The following is a 27,060-nucleotide window of genomic DNA, read 5'->3' on the forward strand; positions in this document are numbered from 1 at the left end:
TTCAGTACTGATTGATGAACACTTTTTTTTACGAAAAATCAGTTATTACTAACTCATTAAGTCGACCAATGTATATTATTATAATAATTTTTTCTCAAACATGCCATGAAATATTGATGTTATGTTCCTTATAATAGGCTGCGAAGTATGACGTTTCAGGTGCGGCTAGGACAAAAGGTCGTTAATGGAATTTCATACACATCTTGCAGGCCTAGGCCGGCAAAGTCCTCTTTTTTAACTTTCATTTCACAGATATTTGTGACACAGCATCGTGGCATTCATCCATTCAAAAAAACTAGAGGCAGTATTTGCTTTATGGTTCGTAATGACACTCTGCCACTACGCCTATAAAAAAAAACAAGAAACAATGTTTGCTATAATTTGCAGTTTTATTTGTATAAAATCAACATGAACTTAATAAATAATACATTCAATAATTTTATAATTTTAAATTATAAATTTAACTACACAAATAAAAACATTTAAAATATTTCATCTAAACGTTAGCGGTAAAAAGGTCTACTCAAACACGCGTAGTTATATTTTTTAAATTGTTATGGAGGTAAAGTTGAAAAATATTCATTCTGTTTTATTGGATTTATGGTGCGTTGTTGATTTTTTGACTTTAATATGAATTCCGACGAAATAATGAAATTAATATTAATTGTAATCGTAGGTGTTGGAATTGGCAGCGTAAGCAGAATTGATTTTAATAACTTGCTGCCTCTGCCGCCAAGTCAAAGGCGAAGTATGTATATGGTTGCTTATGGCAATTTTATTATTTGAGAAACTAAGAAAAATGGCTTACAGTTTATTAGAAACAGTTTTGTGGCATATTTTAAATGAATGTAACTACAAACTCGTCAACACTGTGGAAATTATACTTATTTACTCCATGCATAAAGCAACGATGTATGTGAAACATGATATCAACATGAAAGACTATGTAAACTTATGTGACGAAAACGACAGTCAGACGGATACAAGGCGAAAAAATTAAAGATACATGAAAATATACGGGTAGTAAAAATACACGACTCGTGTAAAACATACGCGTGATAATGATATAGGTACGTGTTGGTTATATTTTGGGTGTAGTTTACTTTTAGTTTTTTCTATAAATAAAACTTGGGTTTCGTGGACTTTTTATTTTATTTATTTTATTGCATGTTTGAGAAAAGCACTATACATACCTCGGCGGGAAATGGGGTTGCCCGCGCTCAGACCTATCCGGCCTCGCTTCGCTCGGCCGACTATATGTCTTCGGCCGGCAACCCCTTTCGTCCCGGCCTCTGTAGTAATGTACTATTGTGTTTATTAACCTTTTGAACGCCGCGCGTAATGCGTATCGTGCGGGGCGCGTCATCGTGAACCTTGCTGGAATGCACGAAAGTTGATAGGTGTAGGGCTGTAGCTGTCCGCATGTGACTTTGGTGGTCAAAAGGTTAATAATGTTTATGTTTTTATATCAATGTTAATTTATTTGTGTGTCGTTGGCGTACGTGTTGCCGTCAATTTTAGATTAAGTCAGGTCCCCACAAAAACCAGCGCCACGGTCTGCCGCGGTGTTATGCTGAGTGGGATATTATTTTAGCGCCCAAATGCTTTTTATGTCTGTATTATATCTGTTTGTTGTGGCGTTAAATAAATGTATTTCTTCTTCTTCAATGTAATTCATTATCATTATTATTTTTTTCAAACTATTGACATCATGTTATTACAGATTCGACGGCCGCCTCCGTTCAGACGCGCTTGTCTTCGAAGCGGGCTCTCCTTGTTCGTCACACACGAACGAGCTAGCGTGCGTGGCGAACGCGCAGCACGCGTGCCGCGCGTGCGCGTGGAACTCGCACGAACGCATATGCGTGCCGGTAAGTGTAACTACACTGTATTACTCTTCAATTACAGTTCGCCCTTTTCGTTGCGATGTTTTTCGTTAATCCTTTATTTTTTTTAAATTGTAATGTTATGTTTAATATAAGTTTTTGTGCCAAATAAAGTGATGGACAAAATGAAATATCGACATGTCTGTTATCATCGATGTTACCTTAACGTTATACTTAGATATTTATTACATTTTATAAGAAGATACTGATATAAGAAGCTACCGCGAAATACACAACACGTTTGATATCTTCTTCTCTTTTGATATATTGGTAGTTTTCTATTCTTTTGGCACTGTATACTGCACTTTACGTTTCTAATTTTTAAGTCCTAAATATATGTAATAAATAAATTATGTACCGCTTTGTAATTTATTTGCATCGGCAACTTACCTACAGCCAGTAGAAAATTTATATTTTAAATTAATATTAATATAACATCGATAATTGATGTTTAATTTTCTCCAACACTCGTTTTTGCCACTAAAACTTCTATGTCTGTTGAATGTTGATAATAAAACAATTTTGTGACAGTTGGAGACGGCTGGCTGGAACCAGTCCTTCGACGGGACGATGAAGGCCTGCGTCAGCGAACCTGTGAGAGGTAAGAAATTATTAGAATTTATCTTATACCTTATTATATTATTTACTTATTTATTTAAATAAATAAATATTATAGGACAATTTCACACAAATCGACCTAGCCCCACGGTAAGCTCAATAAGGCTTGTGTTGTGGGTACTCGACGACGATATATATAATATATCATCATCATCATCATCATCTCAGCCATAAGACGTCCACTGCTGAACATAGGCCTCCCCCTTGGACCTCCATACGTGCCGGTTGGAAGCGACCCGCATCCAGCGTCTTCCGGCGACCTTAACAAGATCGTCTGTCCATGTCCATGTCCAAATAATATAATATATAAATACTTATATACATACTTATATACTTATATAGAAAACATCCATAACTCGGGAACAAATATTTGTGATAAACACAAATAAATGCCCTTACCGGGATTCGAACCCGGGACCTCCTGCGTATTATTTATATATATGTCGGAGAGATGGTCCTAATGGCGGTGGGCGCACGGGCGTAGTAACTCGATGTATTACTTCACAGCTAAATTAGTATGCTACCAGTGCATGAAATAAACATTCGGACTCGTTAACCATACTTGTGCCTACTATATTTCAGTACTAAATGATAAAAAGAACTAATCACTATTAGGATGTATTTGGATTGTACTCAAATAAAAGAATCACATAAAATCGTTCAAATCTTTATTCAAGTCAAGCTATGCCGGCTCCAACCCTACACCTCTGACCCGAGAAGATTTAGCCCAATATGGGACCGGCAACAAACTCGGCGGGACACATCTTTCAAAACAACACATCCTTTTTTTATTTCACAAAAGTAAGCTTCTAATGACACATAAGAAATCAATATAACACTTGAAATAAAACACTTAGCTAAATGGTTAAAGAACGTTGGATTCTATAAGCTTTCAGAATAATCCTTCAGGTATAAGCCTTCAGGAACGTGGCGAGTTAGGCACGAGGTATGGCTAACGTCCGATCTCTAGCGCGGTCCGATCAAGTCTGCCGGCGGAGCCTCATCGCTCCCGCCTCGAAGTCAAGTTGGTCAACCTGCTTGACCAGTCTACCAACATAACGACAAAAATGCCACCTCGTACCGAACTTCACCGAAGTTACTCACTTCAAGTCACTTGACGTTCCAAAGCCTTCTACCTGTCATCTTAGTTCAACAACACTCCAATAGATGGCGTTACTCTCTACGTTATGAATTTCGTTACAACCAAGTAATACGTAGCCCAACATTGCTAATCGATTTTATACAGGCGTCTAAAACAATGAACTGTAACGCTGCAATACGTCCTTCTGGAGTAATGCTCCGACATAAGTATTTCGGGGATTTCGGGGTCTAACGATTTCGATGAAATTTGTTATATGGGGGTTTTCAGGGGCGAAAAATCCGCATTTTTGAGTTTTTATATGTTTTCCGAGCAAATATTATATGTTCTGTCGGGATATCGGGAGGCCGAACAGGCGTGTCTGAAGGCGTGTTCGACATATTGATGTCGTGTGGGCGTGCACGTGCAGGATTTTACGAAATAATAATCTCACGGTACAATCAAAACACTGTATTTCTTATTTGAATTGTTCAACAACAACAATATTAACGGATTAGAACAATAAATTACGATTAAGAGCCAATGGGTTTGTAAGCGACCACTCCGTGCGGGGCGCTGTCAACGAATGACGTCCCGCGCCGCCATGACACTTACAACTCCATTCGGGATTACCCGCTCTTAAAATAAATCAACTTGTCAATGTCAAACATAATCACAAGTACCCGATAAATTTAACAATTTAAAAGAATCGGATCGCATCAAATCGAACTAAATAAATCGCGCGCCGTTACGGCCGTCCTGCATCATCACACGTCCTCGTGTGTATCGTCTCTGCTCTCAGGCTCATCTGTGAACAATAAATCCACCAATATACACACAGCAACCTGCTCGGTCATTCTGACCGCTATCGACATGAACTAATGAACATACTAATTCAAATCTCTTATTTCCAGCTTAACAACTGGCAAAGGTAGTATGTACCACCAAAACCAACTTATACAACCTATGCTAAGCATCGCCACTAAGGCCAGACTAATGCCACCAAGGCTAAACTAATGCCACCAAGGCCAATTAATGCCACCAAGGCTAACTAATGCCACCAAGGCCAACTAATGCCACCAAGGCCAACTAATGCCACCAAGGCCAACTAATGCCACCAAGGCCAACTAATGCCACCAAGGCCAAGTAATGCCACCAAGGCCTACTAATGCCACCAAGGCCAATTATTGCCACCAAGGCCAACTAATATCCAAGGTAAATAACGCCACTGAGATCAACAAATAATAATACAAATGCCACTAAGGCAACATTATGGCATCTAAGCTGCTAATTTCACCAAGACTACCATACTGCTCAAGTCTTTTACCATAACACACACACAAACCAACACAAAAATAGCAACACCACTTATTTACTCACCAGCGCCGTTAGGGCATCCTGACGCTAAGCTACTTTCGGTTGTTTCCAACGCGGTATTCAACTCCAATGGAACATAGCAATCGGGCATTCGTCGTAGACGATCATGCGCGTATTTATACGTCCGATTAGAGTTCAATGCCTTTAGCAGATATCTATCACCATCAAGCAACTCAGCCACTCGAAACGGACCCTTGAATTTAGGTTCCAATTTAGTTTTATTACGTTCGTGATTTTCGATCAAAACATAGTCACCTACTTCAAAATTCTTTACCTTAGCTTTCCCTTTATCAAACCTATCTTTCTCTATGGAGGCATTCGTGTTTATGGCCCGGGTCGCTTGCTCTCTAATAGTGTCCAAGTCAATTTCAGTGTCATCCGTATCTAAAGTCATTAATTGCAAAGGTCTGGCAACCTTTCCTATCAGCAGTTCGAGAGGACTAGCCCTAGTAGTGCGATGAAATGTGCAATTTATGGCTAGTTGTATTTCTGGCAATGCTGCTTGCCACGACTTATGGTTTCCGGTTTCAACAGCTGTAAGCATGTTCTTTAAAGTTGACATCACTCGTTCTACTTGCCCGTTAGCACGACTGCTGCCCGTTGCTATGAGGTGTAGGTTTACGTTATGGGTCGTACAAAAATCTTTAAACTCCTTTCCAGCGAAACATCTACCTTGATCTGCTATAATGCGTGTGGGGGCACCGAACAAAGAAAGGCCTGCCTGCAAAGCTTTAATAGCGCTTTTAGCGTCAATATTTAGTGAATGGTGCAAGAGTACATATTTTGTAAATGCGTCTATTGTTACGAAGACATACTCTTTTGTGTCTCTCTTACCACTCAACTTCCCGGTTGCGTCCATGTGAATAGTATGCCAAGGAATGGTTACTTTAGGAATTGGATGGAGTTCAGCTTGAACTTTCCCGGAATGTGATTTAGATACCCTACACGTTATGCAATTGTCCACAAATTTTCTTACGTACTTGTTCATATTAGGGAACCAATAATGACAAAAAGCCTTTTCTAAAGTTTTCTCCCATCCTAGGTGCATAATGCTCTCATGCACATGATTTATGACTGCCCATTGAAACGGTCTTGGTACAACCGGTAACCAAACACTTCTATTATTGCGCTCTATTTTGCGGTGCAAAACACCTCGCCTGGTTTCATATGTCTTAGCAATGTCGTCATTAAGCTCATTACCATTAAGTTTCGTTATAAGGGACCTAATTTCATCGTCTTTTTGTTGTTCTGCCTGAAGCCAAGAATCAGAGATCTCTGTCAAGCAAACCCGCTTCTGTTCTACTTTTGGAATTTGCTGTGTTGATACAGGAAGAGGATTGCGGGACAAGAAATCAACATGACTCATGTTTTTACCCTGGCGATACTCGATATCAAACTCAAAAGTTTGTAGAAAACACCACCAACGGTGGACACGTGGTGTCAGGTCTACCTTCGACTTGGACGCCTTGACGGCATTACAATCAGTGACTACTTTAAACTTACGCCCGTGCAAATAGTGCCGGAAGTGTTTTATGGCATTTACAACGGCTAAGGTCTCTAGCTCGTATGAGTGATACCGAGACTCAGCGCTGGAGGTACGGCGGCTATAGTATTCGATCACGCGTAATTTACCGTCGACGGGTTGCATCAGAATAGCTCCATAACCTTCAGCGCTGGCATCGGTATGCAACTCAATCAACTGATCAGGGTCAAAAATAGTTAGAACTGGCTTATCAGTAAGAATAGCCACAATGTCTTGCCGAATTTTCTCAAACTCCGGCGTCCAAACAATTTTCCCTTTTCCGGATGTCAGTCTGTAAAGAGGGGCCGTCTTTTGAGAAAATCCCGGGATGAACTGCCTAAAATATGAGGCCAGCCCAATAAATTGTCTTAGCTGCGTAACTGTTTCGGGTGGTGCAAGTTCTGTTAACGCTTTTATTTTTCTGGGGTTAGGCCGTATTTCACCCGCAGAAACATGATAGCCCAAATATTCTACTTCCGTCTTCAGGAAAGCGCATTTCTTTAAATTTAGCGAGAAACCCGCACTACTTAAGGCTCCTAATACTTGGCGCAACCGATCCAAGCCCTCTTCTACTGTACGGGAGGGAATAATGACGTCATCCAGATATACTACAGCAAACGTCTCACTTAAAGGACCTAGCGCCTTATTTATAGCACGTTGATACACCGCAGGGGCGTTTCGGAGGCCAAATGGCATAGTAAGATATTCGAACTGCCCGTCCGGTGTCACGAAACTAGTCCGCTCTATAGAGTCCTTATGAACTGGTATCTGATGGTACCCACTTGCCATGTCAAGTGAAGTAAAGAACTTGGCTCCTACTAGCCGCTGAATTTGATCAGAAATAATGGGAAGTGGGTAACGATCGGGCACAGTGTTATTATTAAGTTCTCGGTAGTCTACGCAGAGTCGGTCGGTACCGTCTTTCTTTTTGACTAATAAAATGGGGCTCGAGAATGGGGAACAACTTTCTTGAATTATGCCAGCGTCCAAAAGATCTTTAATTTTATCACGTACTAATTCCCTTTCTTCTGAACTCAGCCTATACGGACGCCTTTGTACAGTGCGACTTGGGTCAGCTAATTTGATTTCTAATTGCCCGGTGCTAACTCTACCAGTTGGCGTACCTTCCACGAAATGGTCTGCGTTTTCTTCGAGTAACGTCAGTAATTGTCCCCGAAAATCAGTAGGAATGTCGGTATCAATGTTTTGGAAACCATTTACTTTAGAACCTACTTCACAAACTGCTACCGTCTTAATTTTCTTAACAATAACTTGATCCTCAGTCATTTCTACTGAATACCCTAACGCCAATAAATCTCGCCCCACTTGGATAGACTGAGATATGCAATCATCAGGTACAGTATAGAAAAGCAATTGCACTAAGAACCCCTGTATGTTGACCGTGGCTAAAATTTGATTATTGCATTGTAAACCACTAGATCCTTTATCAATGCCAAGTAAATTTACAATGTTTTGTTGTCGCTTACCAGGGAAATTCTTAGCTACACTTTCTCTAATTAGAGAGCATTCAGCGCCCGAATCAAAACAGAATGAATACTTCTCACCGTGATTAGTAGACAGTTGGTCTGAAGCTTGCTTGACAGTGCAGACATTCACTCGACGCTCCACAACCGCTTCGCTTGATTTATCTTCTTTCTTCGTGCAGCGTGTCGATATGTGTCCTTTCTCGCCACAGGAAAAACACGTGAGCGAGGATGGTTTTGTTGGAACATCAGCCGTAATCTTCGATGTCGATGCTTGCGTTGAATCATTTTTAACACGGCAATCGATTGCCAAGTGACCCGGCTTGTTGCATATGTAACACCTCCGTAATGAATCAATACGGGGTCGTTTAGCATCATTTTGTGCCAACGGCTTATCCTGTGTCGCAGGCCCTCTTTTACGATAAGTATAGGCCATCAGTTCTTGTTGCATTTTCACTCGCGTATCGATTTCCGTAGTAAAAGCTAGTCTTTGTAGTCGTGGATCAGTTTTTGATGCATGTGCTAACGTTACAGCTATCGCTATCTGCTCATTTGATAAAGAACTCCATCTATTCATCAGCGTGCTTAAAAAGCGATTAGCGTATGATGCCAAACATTCACCGTCCTTTGGGTTCTCGTTAAGCAGCCTGTATAATGTAGCAGCAGGTGTTTCGACGTAGTCAAAGCGAGCGAGAAAAGAATCTTTTATCTGAGTCCAAGTTATCCCAGCAAAACTATTCTGGGCCAGCCATGACGCTGCCGTACCTTTAAGCGCTCGACTCAGGGCAATGATTAGGTTGCTACTAGTTATCTCTTTTTCTTGCATGCACAAATCCACAGTAGTACACCACGCCCTAGCATCGCTGTCTCGAGACTCAGGATTAAATTCAGGAAGCACTAGTTTAGTATCTTTAGCATTAGGTTCCTTAATTGTACGAATTAGTTCCATCATTTGACGTTGCTGCATTTCAAATAACATTTTCCACATTTGATTGTCTGTACTATTTAAATTAACATCACTCTGACCTGTAGGGCGATCCTGCGTCGTTTCTGGTTATCCCACTTCTGATGTCGGGATATCGGGAGGCCGAACAGGCGTGTCTGAAGGCGTGTTCGACATATTGATGTCGTGTGGGCGTGCACGTGCAGGATTTTACGAAATAATAATCTCACGGTACAATCAAAACACTGTATTTCTTATTTGAATTGTTCAACAACAACAATATTAACGGATTAGAACAATAAATTACGATTAAGAGCCAATGGGTTTGTAAGCGACCACTCCGTGCGGGGCGCTGTCAACGAATGACGTCCCGCGCCGCCATGACACTTACAACTCCATTCGGGATTACCCGCTCTTAAAATAAATCAACTTGTCAATGTCAAACATAATCACAAGTACCCGATAAATTTAACAATTTAAAAGAATCGGATCGCATCAAATCGAACTAAATAAATCGCGCGCCGTTAGTTCTTATATGTTAACATTCAGTTGTCTGACGCATACAACAAAAGCTAGAGTCGGACCAAGCTAACTCTGCACGCCATTTCCAATGACAAAGTGTGGTATTGTCATACGTGCTTAAAATACGTTTTATTTTCAGATATTTACCGCTGCCGCTCAGCCAATAGTTGTGCGGCGTGTACGGCCGCTAAATGCGCGTGGTGCGGCTCCTGTCAGCCAGAACCACAGCTCTGCAGCCGACTCTGGCCTAAGGTACGAAACATTAAGGCCCACTTGCACCATTCCACCAACCCGGGGTTAACCGGTTAAACCTGGAGTTACCATGGTGACCAGTACAATTTGACACTGGGTTAACGGTTTAACCGCTTAACCTCAGGTTAGTGGATTGGTGCAAGTGGCCCTAAGAATAGGGGGTATTACTGCAAATCTCTGTTTTGACATTTTGCTGGGACACCAGTTAGCCGCGACCACGACCAGTGAAACTTGTGTCGAAACGTCGGTAAATAAAGGTAATTGAATAAATTTCGCGTTAGACCCGTCTATAAATGTGAGTTAATATGTGTTCAAAACGCGGAAGTTTTAAATATTATATTACTGCAATGTACTGCCGCTAGAGTGCAGCACTAGCGCCTCTAGTAAATCATAGAGTAACTTATACCAGGCGTGGCCCACTCCGCGATTTCGTCGCGTCGCAACTAGTAGCTACAAGTACATCCGTCCCACACCAATTTTGGTGGCTAGCCATAGGCTGCGCGTGACGCTGTCGCCACCTAGCGGTCATATCTGTCCTAATCGTAACAGACGCGTTTTGTTAGAGAGTGAATCATCTGTACCTAGTACTATTATTTATTCTGTGGTATTACTGCAATGTTCTGCCGCCAGAGTGCAGCACTAGCGCCTCTAGTAAACCATAGAGGAACTTATACATACTGTGCCTTAAGCTGTTTTTTGACAAGTTTTCACAGACAATAAAATATGACATTGATGCATCAAGGCGGTTTGTTAACAAGGGCCTACCGGGAAACGTGAAAATCTAAATTTAGTTATCTGCCTCTTTATCGCTCGAATATGCAAGAATATAGAGAGGTTAGATAACGAAATTTAGATTTTCTTGTTTCGCGGTAGACCCCAGATTGTGATGTATTGTAGTAGTAGCGTTCTTACGCAGAGTTACGCGTAATTCCCTATTCTTGGTCGAAGTCGAGTTTGATGTAAAGTGTATTCATCCTTACTTTTCCTATCATGTAAACAAATACTTCTCATCACACTTTTCTCAGAAATTACACAGAAACCATCACTTAAAATGTTATTGTACACTTAAAGAAACTCACATAATATTTAAATTAACCAAATAACCACTGAACAATATAATTTCTAATAAGATTTTCATCAATAATCGCAGTAACGAACGGATCACCTCAATAACATCTGACATTACGATGTCTAGATTGTCTATAAATCGTATTGTTGGAATGACATTTTGACGTCACGTTTGTTTACATGATTATACTGCAAAACGTAATTCAAGATCAAAAAAAGTAAGATAATGTTGCTACTTTTTACTAGCGCGTCTTGTATTTATGTAAAAATAAGTAAATAAAAGTACTTTTATAAATCGTAGAAGTAAAATTACTTATAAATAAATGATCCTATCGTGATTATTTATCAAAAGGAATTTACTAATTTACAAACAAATTATTGCAGTGACAACATTGTCTTACTTTTTTTGGTCTTGGATTACGTTTTGCACTTTAGACATGTGAGGATGAATACACTTTATATTTTGTGGGTTAATCGATTATTTATGATAAAAATAATTGATTCGACTTACCTAATCAACCACAAACCTTTTAATTGTGTCAACAGATGGCGCTGATGGTGGACGAGTGTGCAAGCACAGGGGAATTGGCCAGGGATGCTTGCGCGCGGTACCACTCGTGCGCCGCGTGCCACGCTCACCAGCAACACCACCACCACTTATCTGTACATTCGGTAAGTGTAGCTCCGTGCCGCCTAATGATCTCAACAGATGGCGCTGATGGTAGACGAGTGCGCAAGCACAGGGGAATTGGCCAGGGATACTTGCGCGCGGTATCACTCGTGCGCCGCGTGCCACGCGCACCAGCAACACCACCACCATTTATCTGTACATTCGGTAAGTATAGCTCCGTGCCGCCTAATGATCTCAACAGATGGCGCTGATGGTAGACGAGTGCGCAAGCACAGGGGAATTGGCCAGGGATGCTTGCGCGCGGTACCACTCGTGCGCCGCGTGCCACGCGCACCAGCAACACCACCACCATATATCTATACATTCGGTAAGTATAGCTCCGTGCCGCCTAATTATCTCAACAGATGGCGCTGATGGTAGACGAGTGCGCAAGCACAGGGGAATTGGCCAGAGACGCTTGCGCGCGATACCACTCGTGCGCCGCGTGCCACGCGCACCAACAACACCACCACCACTTATCTGTACATTCGGTAAGTATAGCTCCGTGCCGCCTGATGATCACAACAGATGGCGCTGATGGTAGACGAGTGCGCAAGCACAGGGGAGTTGGCCAGGGATACTTGCGCGCGGTACCACTCGTGCGCCGCGTGCCACGCGCACCAGCAACACCACCACCATTTATTTGTACATTCGGTAAGTATAGCTGCGTGCCGCCTAATGATCTCAACAGATGGCGCTGATGGTAGACGAGTGCGCAAGCACAGGGGAATTGGCCAGAGACGCTTGCGCGCGGTACCACTCGTGCGCCGCGTGCCACGCGCACCAACAACACCACCACCGCTTATCTGTACATTCGGTAAGTATAGCTCCGTGCCGCCTAATGATCTTAACAGATGGCGCTGATGGTAGACGAGTGCGCAAGCACAGGGGAATTGGCCATGGATGCTTGGTACAGGGAAACCTATTAAAATGTGCAATCCACATAAAAAAATACATTGTTAAAATTTGAGTAATGTACGGAACCCTTGGAACGCGAGTCAAAATTTGAGTAATGTACGGAACCCTTGGAACGCGAGTCCGACTCGCACTTGAACGGTTTTTTTTTGTATAAAGCAGAAACGTCTGCAAACGATTACATTAAAGTAAGCTTAGAAATAAGTTAAATTAATTTATAATTCCAATTTTCTAATTATTATTCTTGTTTGCAGAGCTCAGAAGAACGATCATGCTATTGGGACTACGAGTCTATCAAATGCAAGCCGGCTAACTCATCTGACGACATCAGGTTGGTACAGTTTTAAATGCTCTACAGATGTAGTGCGTAATTGTTTTCCATCGTATTTTCTCGGAAACGTTCGTATTTGTCATGCTACTTCAGTCAACCTCAGTACCGAGACTGACTGAAATAGCAAGACAGAAGACACGTTCGTACGTTTCCATGAAAATACGATGGAAATTAATTATGCCTACAGCTCTACGACATGCAGTAATTTGACTCTTATACGGTCGCAGTCGACCATAGCCGATACAGATATAAAATTAACCTTATTGCATCCTAATAAAGTTTGCAATTGCGTGTTAGGGGCTGTCCATAAATTACGTCATCGATTTTTGACGATTCTCGACCCCCCCCCCCCCCCTAACATCATCCAAAAATCATGCTTCGAATGACCCCGTTTCCTCCTACTTCATGCTACCATCATCCGATGTCCAGACCCCCCCCCCCCCCCCCCCTAATTTGAAATGACGTAATTTATGAATAGCCCCTTATATAAAATAAAATAGTGATGGCGGTCAAAAGGTTTTTATCCCTCAGTTCTTGGACTTAATATGGTAAAAATTTCTTTGAAATTAGGTCACACTTGAGTGATATGTTTTTGTTAACTAAAACCTCTAGTACAATTTTTTGTACGTATGGCTGAAATTCCAGAATCAATTTTGAACTTTATTTATCAATTTAAGTTTCTAGTAAAAACAAAACAGCATTGGGGTCTCAGAAGGATATTATGTAGTTGATCCTGTCCGCGTCTGTTAATTTTTTTCGTTTGTTATTTTAGAGTGTGCCATTTCTATAATTAAAATATCACTAATTTAATTTAATTTTCAGGAGCGTGGCATCAGCCGGTCCGTGCACGGCTCCGTGCGCAACATTCCACACGTGCTCAAACTGCACGTCGGAAGAGTGCATATGGTGCGCTTCGACAGGACGATGTGTTGATAAGGTAAATTGTCTAAAGAGGGAAGTGTGATAGTCGTATAAAAATAGCAGTTAATGAATGTTTTATATTTTACTTGTATTTTATATTTTATTTGGAGACACACCTGTGGCATTTACTTAAAAATTATAGTACATATATACAGGAAGCCAATTACAGGAATTCACAGGTAGTGACATAATACTAAACTAATGGGTACTATATGAAGGTTACGCACTATCGCAATCACATACCTGAACAAAGAATTGACATATATTTAAAGAATATGCTTATGAAAATGTCTCAAAGGCGGGTGTCGATTTCTAGGTTTTCGGGGCTCACTCTAAGAGGAGCAGTGCTTTACCCTATATGTTTTTGTTCAGAACGCGTACGGCGCGTCGTTCCCCCTGGGCGGGTGCCGGCTGTGGTCGACGTCGAGCGTGTCGGGCGGCTGCGGGCCTCGCGCGGCGCGCGCGGGCTGCGCGCGGCACGTGTCGTGCGCGGCGTGCCGGGCCGAGCCGGCGTGCGGCTGGTGCGGCGACGCCGCCCGCCCGCCCAGCGGCCGCGGCCTGTGCCTGCCCGGCGGCGCCCGCCGCCCGCACGAGCCGCACGTCTGCGAGACCTCGAGGTCAGTATGATGATGTCGACTTAGGGCCGATAGGGACGATGACACATCGCTGGCCCAATATTACAGGGTTCTGTTTCACTTGTATCGAACTGAAATTTGAACATTGTCATAGTGACATTAAGTCGAATATCGACTATCTTGAAAATGTAACATAGAACCCTGTAATATTGGGCCAGCGACATGTTGAATTTTATAACAAAATGTAGTAAAATAAATTGTAAAACAAAGCAAATGAGCAATTTATCACATTTGATCCTAAAAACATACCTGATCGATTGATACCATAAATGAAAATTTATCATCTAGCCTATTGCACCAACCACAGTCAACAGATTGATCAACGTCACGCTGCAGAGATCTATGAAACTTCCCATACAATAAAATTTAACGAACGCTTTAACAGTGACAAACGGTTTGGTGCAACCGACCCTTACTGTAGTGTGCGCTACACCTCACCCGCACACAAACGTAGCCTTAACATATAAAAGTGTATGTAAAGACGTACTGGAATGAAACGTACTCGTACCTACCTGTTTCATTCGACGTCCCACCTCACATGGCGACCCTGCCAGGATTCGAACCTGGAATTTTCTGACTATTTCCTTGCATGTAGTAGCGTAGTGGCTCCAGTGACCGACAGGGAAATATTACCCGACGCTTTTATTTTTATCCAAAAAAATAAGGGTAGGGAACCGTACGTTGTATGTTGCCACATTAAAAATTAAACTTCCTACCCTTACTTTCTTGAATAAAAATTGAAGTGTTGAGTAAATAGACGAAATATAAAATGAGCCGATCTCTCAAACAAGTTTGAACAAAATCAGCTCACTTTATATTTCGTCGTACTAAGCTCGGTTTTCCTAGGATAACCGCTATCCTACCGTTATATAGCGGCCGTCTCCATACTAAATAATACGGCTAAATATAGATCTCGTAGTATTTGTATGGAGACGGCCGCTATATGACGGCACCGCTATCCTAGGAAACCAGAGCATTAGTAAAATGTTCAGTTAGACATTCTAACTAAGAACTTTATATTTAAATTCAATATTATAGTTCAACAATGTGTGGAATAATAAATGGGCTGAAACTCAAAAATTTACTTTTTAAAAATGGTTTAAAATTATATAACACTATGACGATCATGAAGCATTTCACGGGGTGTCAATTTTCGATCCTTTATTACTGCAAAAGAATCTCCTATAAGGTAAGCGTACTAGTGCTCGACATGCTAATGCCCAATAGATGACACCTTGCTGTCGCCTCTATTGACAATGACTTAAGTTTCAAGATGACATGTACTGGGACCGCATCGAGCACCAGTACGTTTACCTTACCTTGAAATCTTTAGAAAATTGGCGTTTATACGGTACAACGGTAGACAATATCATACACTTTAAGTTAAATGTCAAATTTAAATCGTAATCCATTTTTCTAGATGGTTCTTCACCGACTGCCCCCGCTGCCAATGCAACGGGCACTCGACCTGCGACGAGATAGAGGGAGACAGATGCATACAGCCCTGCGGCGCCAGAGCAGTAGGGCTGCACTGCGACACCTGCGCGCCGGGGCATTACGGCGACCCGCTCAACGGGGGCACTTGCAAACGTAAGTACAAGCGAATTGCAACCTTAAATAAATGATGCTAAGACTTACTTTACAACGCAGGAGAAAGCGAGGCGGGAGCTCATTTCGTAAAGTAGCCAAAAAACCGAGTTTGAACCTTAAATCAATGACATTAAGATTAAATTTGCAACGCAATGCACTACGAATGGATTCCAACTTTCTAAATGTAAGTATCTTAGAAAAGCTGTACAAGCGAGTTTAAACTTTAATTCAATGACGCTAAGACTAGAACGCAGAAGAACTTTGAAAAACCGACCAAGTGCAAGTCGGACTCGCGCACGAAGGGTTCCGTACCATTACGCAAAAAACGGCAAAAAAAATCAAGTTGTATGGGATATTATATACTGTTTTAGTATTTAGAAAATACAGAAAAACACCATCTGTGAAAATTTCAACTGCCTAGCTATCACGGTTCATGAGATACAGCCTGGTCACAGACAGACGGACGGACATGGACAGCGGAGTCTTAGTAATAAGGTCCCGTGTTTACCCTTTGGGTACGGAACCCTAAAAACGAGATTCCATCGTTCTGGGATAGTAAAGACACAAGCTAGTTTACACCTTGAATCTATGACGCTAAGGCTCACTTTAAGAGGGCGGCAGCATACAGCCCTGCGGCGCTATAGTTGATAGATTAGTCGAATATTCGACATCCTTATTCACAGCACTTAATCCCGCTCTTTATATCCATACTAATATTATAAAGGCGAAAGTGTGTCTGTCTGTCTGTTACCTCTTCACGCTTAAGCCGCTGAACCAATTTAGTTGAAATTTGGTATAGAGATAGTAATTGAGTCCCGGGGAAGGACATAGGATAGTTTTTATGTCGGAAATCATCCCTGAAGAGAGTGCAAACGGGGGTGGAATTGAAAGAGTTAATGAATTGCCTAATAATATTTAATCCCAACTAACATTTAATCCCCACATAGTCAACGTTAGTAACGAGGCTAGAAGATGTCTGGGATTCATCATACGGCAAGCTAAACCATTTACCAATCAGCACGCCATTACCATCTTATATAACGCTTACGTGCGTAGCAAGCTGGAGACGAATGCCATCATCTGGAGCCCCCATGAGCAACATACGTGCTGCTATTGGAAAAAGTGCAAAAATCGTTTGTGCGATTTCTATATAAGAAAATATACGGCGCATACCCTTTCCTGTATCCGACGCTCTTTATATATGGTATGGTAAACTATACATCCCTTGAAGCCCGAAGAAACATATACTTAATTTAATATTTTTTCCATATAATACGCGGTAAATTAACAAATTCCCAGCTGTTAGCACAAATACCGTTGCGCGTTCCCCGATTATCAACGAAGCAACTCCGTATTCGCCGCCGCGATCTGTTCGGCATCCCCCCGGCGCGCGCGCGCGCGCTAGCCTCCTCTCCACTGCACCACGCGTTGAAACTGATAAATGACATACTAGACAGCGACAAGCAGCTTGACATTTTCTTTTCCTCAGAGACTAAATTTTTAAGTGCATCATCTCGGTATTTGGAAAATATTGTAACCCCAAGCTCTATTGTAGAAACTGTGACAATTTAGTATAATTTTATTTCTTAATGTGAATTTAATTTATAATATGAAATAATGATAATTTATTGAAATTTCGTTTGGATTATATAGTACTGTAATATTTGTTAATATAAAAATTAGTTCGTAATGTGACATACATACATAATTAGGATAAGTTAGTGTAATTTCATAATGACATAATTAATATAAAATGAGTATGTACCTATTTAATGACATAATTCGTAATGACTAATGAAACAGTGGATAGAATTATATAAAATACTTATTAAAATGTATATTCACAACACTATTAGCACGTAAGGTTTATCTGTAAGTGCTGGTATGTATAAAAATAAACAAATAAACAAATAATTGAAGTAACCAATGCGCGAATTGAATGATTGCTATTAGCATTATCCAGGCGCTATATCTACTTTAGCTGCTGTCACTAATTCCACGCAGACGAAGTCGCGGGCAAAAGCTAGTGTTCACATATCTCTCTCTTCCTAGCTATCTATCCCACATGGTGGTGGGGTCAGCTTTCCTGCTTATCCTTCTCCACTTCGCCCTGCTCACGTCATCGTCCTCGGATAACCTGCACTCACTCATGTCCTTTAGCACTACATCCTTCCATCTTGTTCTGGGTCTGCCCCTAGATCTTCGACCTGGGATGGAAAGTTGTAGCGCCTTTCCTACGTAGTCAGAAGGCCTTTTTATGTGACCATACCAGTGGGGAGACACTCCTGACTTTGGGCAAACTCGGCTCCGTTCGGCCACAGAAGAAATAATAGTACTACAGAAAGGACACTTCCTACAAACCCGAAGTTTGACAGCGGTTCAGGGTCGAATCATGCTATCCCTTTCTAATATATGGCACTATCCCTTTCGGCAATTTAGGGTTGTCAAAATTCAAGTGATTATCTTATCTGTGGTCGTGCAAGCAGAAGGAAGTCAAGTGGTGCCAACCCTAATAATTGTTCGGAGCAAAACTTCGGTTTTGTAGGAAGTGTCCTTTCTGTACAGCCGGCCTAGCCAAGCTGACAATCGCTATCGCTTCGAAAACGAAACGCTTTATGTCTCTCTATCACTTTTCCATATAAGTGCGACAGTGACAGTTGCGTTTCGATTGCTACGGAGCGTAAGCGATTGGCGTGTTGGCTACGCGGCCGGTAGTACTATTATTTATTCTGTGACCATATTGCAATTTTTCTATTTGTTCCAGCTTGTGAATGCAACGCGCAAGCCGTCGCATGCGCGCCAGATACGGGCCGCTGTTTCTGCAGCACCAAAGGCCTGGCAGGCGAGCGGTGCGACAAATGTGACAACAGCAACCACTATCACGCTGACCTGTACAACAAGGGAGCTTGCTATTGTAAGTCTAGTCTTAACATTTACCGATAGACGGCGCACTTGACACCGGCCGCTGTTTCTGTAGCACCAAAGGCCTGGCCGGCGAGCGGTGCGACAAATGTGACAATAGTAACCACTATCACGCTGACCTGTACAACAAGGGAGCTTGCTATTGTAAGTCTAGTCTTAACATTTACCGATAGACGGCGCACTTGACACCGGCCGCTGTTTCTGTAGCACCAAAGGCCTGGCCGGCGAGCGGTGCGACAAATGTGACAATAGTAACCACTATCACGCGGACCTGTACAACAAGGGAGCTTGCTATTGTAAGTCAAGTCTTAACATTTACCGATAGATGGCGCACTTGACACCGGCCGCTGTTTCTGTAGCACCAAAGGCCTGGCCGGCGAGCGGTGCGACAAATGTGACAATAGTAACCACTATCACGCCGATCTGTACAACAAGGGAGCTTGCTATTGTAAGTCTAGTCTTAACATTTACCGATAGACGGCGCACTTGACACCGGCCGCTGTTTCTGTAGCACCAAAGGCCTGGCCGGCGAGCGGTGCGACAAATGTGACAATAGTAACCACTATCACGCCGATCTGTACAACAAGGGAGCTTGCTATTGTAAGTCAAGTCTTAACATTTACCGATAGATGGCGCACTTGACACCGGCCGCTGTTTCTGTAGCACCAAAGGCCTGGCCGGCGAGCGGTGCGACAAATGTGACAATAGTAACCACTATCACGCGGACCTGTACAACGAGGGAGCTTGCTATTGTAAGTCTAGTCTTAACATTTACCGATAGATGGCGCACTTGACACCGGCCGCTGTTTCTGCAGCACCAAAGGCCTGGCCGGCGAGCGGTGCGACAAGTGTGACAACAGCAACCATTATCACGCGGACCTGTACAACAAGGGAGCTTGCTATTGTAAGTCTAGTCTTAACATTTACCGATAGATGGCGCACTTGACACCGGCCGCTGTTTCTGCAGCACCAAAGGCCTGGCCGGCGAGCGGTGCGACAAATGTGACAATAGTAACCACTATCACGCGGACCTGTACAACAAGGGAGCTTGCTATTGTAAGTCTAGTCTTAACATTTACCGATAGATGGCGCACTTGACACCGGCCGCTGTTTCTGCAGCACCGAAGGCCTGGCCGGCGAGCGGTGCGACAAATGTGACAACAGCTACCATTACCACGCCGATCTGTACAACAAGGGAGCTTGCTATTGTAAGTCTAGTCTTAACATTTACCGATAGACGGCGCACTTGACACCGGCCGCTGTTTCTGCAGCACCAAAGGACTGGCCGGCGAGCGGTGCGACAAGTGTGACAACAGCAACCACTATCACGCTGATCTGTACAACAAGGGAGCTTGCTATTGTAAGTCTAGTCTTAACATTTACCGATAGACGGCGCACTTGACACCGGCCGCTGTTTCTGCAGCACCAAAGGACTGGCCGGCGAGCGGTGCGACAAGTGTGACAACAGCAACCACTATCACGCTGATCTGTACAACAAGGGAGCTTGCTATTGTAAGTCTAGTCTTAACATTTACCGATAGATGGCGCACTTGACACCGGCCGCTGTTTCTGCAGCACCAAAGGCCTGGCAGGCGAGCGGTGCGACAAATGTGACAACAGCAACCACTATCACGCTGACCTGTACAACAAGGGAGCTTGCTATTGTAAGTCTAGTCTTAACATTTATCGATAGACGGCGCACTTGACACCGGCCGCTGTTTCTGCAGCACCGAAGGCCTGGCCGGCGAGCGGTGCGACAAATGTGACAACAGCAACCATTACCACGCCGATCTGTACAACAAGGGAGCTTGCTATTGTAAGTCTAGTCTTAACATTTACCGATAGACGGCGCACTTGACACCGGCCGCTGTTTCTGCAGCACCAAAGGACTGGCCGGCGAGCGGTGCGACAAGTGTGACAACAGCAACCACTATCACGCTGATCTGTACAACAAGGGAGCTTGCTATTGTAAGTCTAGTCTTAACATTTACCGATAGACGGCGCACTTGACACCGGCCGCTGTTTCTGCAGCACCAAAGGCCTGGCCGGCGAGCGGTGCGACAAGTGTGACAACAGCAACCACTATCACGCTGATCTGTACAACAAGGGAGCTTGCTATTGTTAGTCTAGTCTTAACATTTACCGATAGATGGCGCACTTGACACCGGCCGCTGTTTCTGCAGCACCAAAGGACTGGCCGGCGAGCGGTGCGACAAGTGTGACAACAGCAACCACTATCACGCTGATCTGTACAACAAGGGCGCTTGCTATTGTTAGTCTTAACATTTACCGATAGATTGCGCACTTGACACCGGCCGCTGTTTCTGCAGCACCAAAGGCCTGGCCGGCGAGCGGTGCGACAAGTGTGACAACAGCAACCACTATCACGCTGATCTGTACAACAAGGGAGCTTGCTATTGTTAGTCTAGTCTTAACATTTACCGATAGATGGCGCACTTGACACCGGCCGCTGTTTCTGCAGCACCAAAGGCCTGGCCGGCGAGCGGTGCGACAAATGTGACAACAGCAACCACTATCACGCTGATCTGTACAACAAGGGAGCTTGCTATTGTAAGTCTAGTCTTAACATTTACCGATAGATGGCGCACTTGACACCGGCCGCTGTTTCTGCAGCACCAAAGGACTGGCCGGCGAGCGGTGCGACAAGTGTGACAACAGCAACCACTATCACGCCGATCTGTACAACAAGGGAGCTTGCTATTGTAAGTCTAGTCTTAACATTTACCGATAGATGGCGCACTTGACACCGGCCGCTGTTTCTGCAGCACCAAAGGCCTGGCCGGCGAGCGGTGCGACAAATGTGACAACAGCAACCACTATCACGCTGATCTGTACAACAAGGGAGCTTGCTATTGTAAGTCTAGTCTTAACATTTACCGATAGATGGCGCACTTGACACCGGCCGCTGTTTCTGCAGCACCAAAGGACTGGCCGGCGAGCGGTGCGACAAGTGTGATAACAGCAACCACTATCACGCCGATCTGTACAACAAGGGAGCTTGCTATTGTAAGTCTAGTCTTAACATTTACCGATAGATGGCGCACTTGACACCGGCCGCTGTTTCTGCAGCACCAAAGGACTGGCCGGCGAGCGGTGCGACAAGTGTGACAACAGCAACCACTATCACGCCGATCTGTACAACAAGGGAGCTTGCTATTGTAAGTCTAGTCTTAACATTTACCGATAGATGGCGCACTTGACACCGGCCGCTGTTTCTGCAGCACCAAAGGCCTGGCCGGCGAGCGGTGCGACAAATGTGACAATAGTAACCACTATCACGCGGACCTGTACAACGAGGGAGCTTGCTATTGTAAGTCTAGTCTTAACATTTACCGATAGATGGCGCACTTGACACCGGCCGCTGTTTCTGCAGCACCAAAGGACTGGCCGGCGAGCGGTGCGACAAGTGTGACAACAGCAACCACTATCACGCCGATCTGTACAACAAGGGAGCTTGCTATTGTAAGTCTAGTCTTAACATTTACCGATAGACGGCGCACTTGACACCGGCCGCTGTTTCTGCAGCACCAAAGGACTGGCCGGCGAGCGGTGCGACAAGTGTGACAACAGCAACCACTATCACGCTGATCTGTACAACAAGGGAGCTTGCTATTGTAAGTCTAGTCTTTATAACTACTAAGTAATACAAATGCTAAAATTAGCGCAATGTTCCGTATAGAGCGAGGAATAGTCCAAAAATATCAATAACATCGGTAAGAGGCGGTGATCTTATATTGTAAGTTCACTCTTGTAGATGGCGCTGTATGTAGCACTGAATCGTGCTAACAACATTTCATAGTAGAAATTAAAATATATACTGTGTAACGTAGTATTTGGTATTTTAGTAACTACATAGATAAATCGAAAGGTAAAGTCAGGTTTTACCTCGCACAAGTAGACGCATTGTGAACTAGATACCGGCCGCTGTTTTTGCAGCACAAAAGGGCAGTTTGGTGAGCGATTAGGCGTTGGAAGATTTTCTATTTTTATGTTTATGACCTAATATAAAACTTCAACTCGATATTCTAATTTTGCGTCAATACACAGTAGAGGGATCCAGACAGTTTAGGCCCGTCTCTCACGAGGCTACTCTCAAGCGATTTGTGTTTCGTACGCGTATCCTACGCGTCGCTTGTGAGTACCCGCCATATTTATTTCCTACGTTTCGCACACGACGCGCGTCTCGTCGTGAGACGCGCGTCGTGTGCGAAAGAGACGGGCCTGATACGAGTATTTTAACGTTGTTCAATTTGGTTGTTGTGTATGTATCTTACCCCAGTTTTTTTGTTACAGACGACCTAGCCGTAGACTACCAATTCACATTCAACCTCTCAAAAAAAGAAGACCGTCACCTCTCCGCCATAAACTTCCGGAACGCGCCAGTGAAAGCCGATGTGGACGCGGACTTTAGCATAACGTGCTCGGCGCACGCGCGTATGAACCTCACGGTTAGGACGCGCTCCGAGCCGGGCGAGCGGACGCTGTTCGCGCACGTCAACTGCACCAACTTTAGATACAAGTTAGTTATGTGTTTTACATATTTGTAGGAAAATAGCCTAGTCCTAGTCTAGTCAGTAGTGACCCAGCCTGTGAAGTGACCTGTGAAGCAGGAGGTCCCGGGTTCGAATCCTGGTAACTTGTTTCAGTATGAGCGTATGAACCTCACGGTTAGGACGCGCTCCGAGCCTGGCGAGCAGACGCTGTTTTACATATACGTTTTAATTATTTGAAGTCCCAGCCTAGCCTAGTAGTAGGTAGTGACCTGTGAAGCAGGAGGTCCAGGGTTCGAATCCCGGTATTTTGTTCCAGTATGAGCGTATGAAACTCACGGTTAGGGCGCGCTCCGAGCCGGGCGAGCGGACGCTGTTCGCGCACGTCAACTGCACCAACTTTAGATACAAATTAGTTATGTTTTTTACATACTTGTGGTCCCAGCCTAGCCTAGTAGGTAGTGACCTGTGAAGCAGGAGGTCCCGGGTTCGAATCCTGGTAACTTGTTCCAGTATGAGCGTATGAACCTCACGGTTAGGACGCGCTCCTAGCCGGGCGAGCGGACGCTGTTCGCGCACGTCAACTGCACCAACTTTAGATACAAATTAGTTATGTTTTTTACATACTTGTGGTCCCAGCCTAGCCTAGTAGGTAGTGACCTGTGAAGCAGGAGGTCCCGGGTTCGAATCCTGGTAACTTGTTCCAGTATGAGCATATGAACCTCACGGTTAGGACGCGCTCCGAGCCGGGCGAGCGGACGCTGTTCGCGCACGTCAACTGCACCAACTTTAGATACAAATTAGTTATGTTTTTTACATACTTGTGGTCCCAGCCTAGCCTAGTAGGTAGTGACCTGTGAAGCAGGAGGTCCCGGGTTCGAATCCTGGTAACTTGTTCCAGTATGAGCGTATGAACCTCACGGTTAGGACGCGCTCCGAGCCGGGCGAGCGGACGCTGTTCGCGCACGTCAACTGCACCAACTTTAGATACAAATTAGTTATGTTTTTTACATACTTGTGGTCCCAGCCTAGCCTAGTAGGTAGTGACCTGTGAAGCAGGAGGTCCCGGGTTCGAATCCTGGTAACTTGTTCCAGTATGAGCGTATGAACCTCACGGTTAGGACGCGCTCCGAGCCGGGCGAGCGGACGCTGTTCGCGCACGTCAACTGCACCAACTTTAGATACAAATTAGTTATGTTTTTTACATACTTGTGGTCCCAGCCTACCCTAGTAGGTAGTGACCTGTGAAGCAGGAGGTCCCGGGTTCGAATCCTGGTAACTTGTTCCAGTATGAGCGTATGAACCTCACGGTTAGGACGCGCTCCGAGCCGGGCGAGCGGACGCTGTTCGCGCACGTCAACTGCACCAACTTTAGATACAAATTAGTTATGTTTTTTACATACTTGTGGTCCCAGCCTAGCCTAGTAGGTAGTGACCTGTGAAGCAGGAGGTCCCGGGTTCGAATCCTGGTAACTTGTTCCAGTATGAGCATATGAACCTCACGGTTAGGACGCGCTCCGAGCCGGGCGAGCGGACGCTGTTCGCGCACGTCAACTGCACCAACTTTAGATACAAATTAGTTATGTTTTTTACATACTTGTGGTCCCAGCCTAGCCTAGTAGGTAGTGACCTGTGAAGCAGGAGGTCCCGGGTTCGAATCCTGGTAACTTGTTCCAGTATGAGCGTATGAACCTCACGGTTAGGACGCGCTCCGAGCCGGGCGAGCGGACGCTGTTCGCGCACGTCAACTGCACCAACTTTAGATACAAGTTAGTTATGTTTTACCCGTAGACAAAAAGCAAGTAATCTGAATTTCCTGTTTGTTGTATGTATGTAGCTGGCAGCTAAATTTTGCTTAATATTTTGTCGGTGTAAGTAAATAAAAAATATTAATAAAACCTTGATTTTGAGTTCGAAGTGTTTAAACCTCGGTCGTCCCGTATAGAGATATTTTGTGTGTGTGCAGTGCAGGATCACACACAAAGGTTAAGTTTAATTAAATCATGTGTTGAAGCCCTCCTTAGGTCGAGAATTATTATACAATACCTACTTTACATCCTTTTAAAATCAACAAATTGACATGTTTTTTGTGTGCGTGATCATCTCATCATCAACTCTGGTATCGATACCAATATCCATATTTTCTTTTAGTATTTTACGTATGACAATAAATTAGCATTCATTCTTTCTCACTTCACATACCATCTATCATTCAAAAAAAAGGTTTTCAAAAAGTCATTTTATAAACTGGAATAGATGTCACATTTCAATAAAGAAACATGTCTACTTCAGTTTATAATTTAAATAGATGAGATATTGAATGGAAATGTTCCCTAAATGTAAATAATTACAATATTATAGTCCAACTCATAATTGACCGTAGACCCTTTCATTACAGATTCGCCAAATCCGACCACGCCTTCGGCGTCGAAGACAACGTCACATTAACCACGTTCTTCGTCTACGTGTACGACTTCCGCCCGCCGCTGTGGATACAGATCTCATTCTCGCAGTACCCGAAGCTGAATCTGCAACAGTTCTTCATCACGTTCTCGTCGTGTTTCCTACTGTTGTTGTTGGTCGCTGCGGCGCTGTGGAAGATTAAACAAGTTTGTGCAGATATAAAGATTTCTACTAAAAAAAGGGGAGGAAACTTTGGCCTACTGCGCTTGACACATCATCTATAGCTTTAGCCACGGTACAGTGGCGTTCAAAAGTGCATGGATAGATGTCGACCGTAATGCCTTAATATTACGGTTGAAACATGTCTATGCACTTTTGAACGCCAGTGTACATTTCTTCGACCAATCACCCGTGACGTGATCAATGACCACTACACTTTATAAAACAAACTCCCCCGCCGCGTCTGTCTGTTTGTTTGCATGTATGTATGTTCGCGATAAACTCAAAAACTACTGACCGGATTTTCATGCGGTTTTCACCTATCAATAGACTGATTTATGAGGAAAGTGAAGGTGTATAATTTGTTAAGGTTTTGTGTAACCAGTGCAAAGCCGGAGCGGGTCGCTAGTAAATGAATATACAAACCGTCAAAAAATATATTTGAAGAAATTAAAGATGGGACATACAAATTTGTACAGTTGTTGTGTAAGATATAAAACATCAATAAATAAAATGTAAACATTTATTTATTATGCATGTTAGGCACTAATGAAACATATTTTAAATATTAATAAAGAACTGTATTTCCACTCTTCTAACTACTACATCACACATATATTGTTCATAACCGTTAATGCTTGTGCTTAGATACGAGGTAAGCTCTATACTGACTTTCAAGTGACCTTTTGACAGATGTCATTACATATTTCATGTACCGTCTCGTACATATTCCCAACCACAAAAAAGGTTTATAAAAACTATATGTTAACTATCTTAGAAACTAACTATGTTATACAACTTAACTATCTATTGGTAGAACACACACTTTATATATGCTTGTTCTTATGATAGACCCTTTAATTGTCCTTATGGAGAGTGCCCTTACTTTTCCATCAACTCCGGGGTAGACCTCTACTACTCTAGCCATGGGTCACCTCAAAGGCGTTACATTATCATCCTTAACTATCACTAAAGTACCTACTTCTATATTTTTACAATCTTTGCGCCATTTTGGCCTATTTTGTAATTGAACAAGGTACTGTTTATGCCACTGCTTCCAAAAGTTTTGAACCATACGGTTACATTGTTCCCAAAACTTAGTAAGACTAACAGGCCCTTTAGTACAATCTTTTTCAGGATATGTGGTAAGAGGAGCACCAGTCAAAAAATGAGCAGTTCAAAATGAACCTATA

The 27,060-nt window shown here is 43.4% G+C and overlaps 1 protein-coding gene across 1 annotated transcript in view; it reads left to right on the plus strand.

Moving 5' to 3' along the window:
* Positions 1-27,060, plus strand: part of LOC134801175 (attractin) — a 56,662-nt gene that overhangs the window by 23,602 nt on the left and 6,000 nt on the right. Inside the window, exons 14-24 of the mRNA XM_063773721.1 lie at positions 1,724-1,871; positions 2,418-2,487; positions 9,570-9,682; positions 11,297-11,422; positions 12,590-12,666; positions 13,489-13,603; positions 13,960-14,204; positions 15,643-15,812; positions 18,577-18,726; positions 23,049-23,274; positions 25,644-25,854. Of these exons, the coding sequence (XP_063629791.1) occupies positions 1,724-1,871; positions 2,418-2,487; positions 9,570-9,682; positions 11,297-11,422; positions 12,590-12,666; positions 13,489-13,603; positions 13,960-14,204; positions 15,643-15,812; positions 18,577-18,726; positions 23,049-23,274; positions 25,644-25,854 (1,651 nt within the window). The remainder of the gene's footprint in view (positions 1-1,723; positions 1,872-2,417; positions 2,488-9,569; positions 9,683-11,296; positions 11,423-12,589; positions 12,667-13,488; positions 13,604-13,959; positions 14,205-15,642; positions 15,813-18,576; positions 18,727-23,048; positions 23,275-25,643; positions 25,855-27,060) is intronic.

Source organism: Cydia splendana, chromosome 21 (assembly GCF_910591565.1).
Source record: "Cydia splendana chromosome 21, ilCydSple1.2, whole genome shotgun sequence".
Taxonomy (NCBI): domain Eukaryota; kingdom Metazoa; phylum Arthropoda; class Insecta; order Lepidoptera; family Tortricidae; genus Cydia; species Cydia splendana.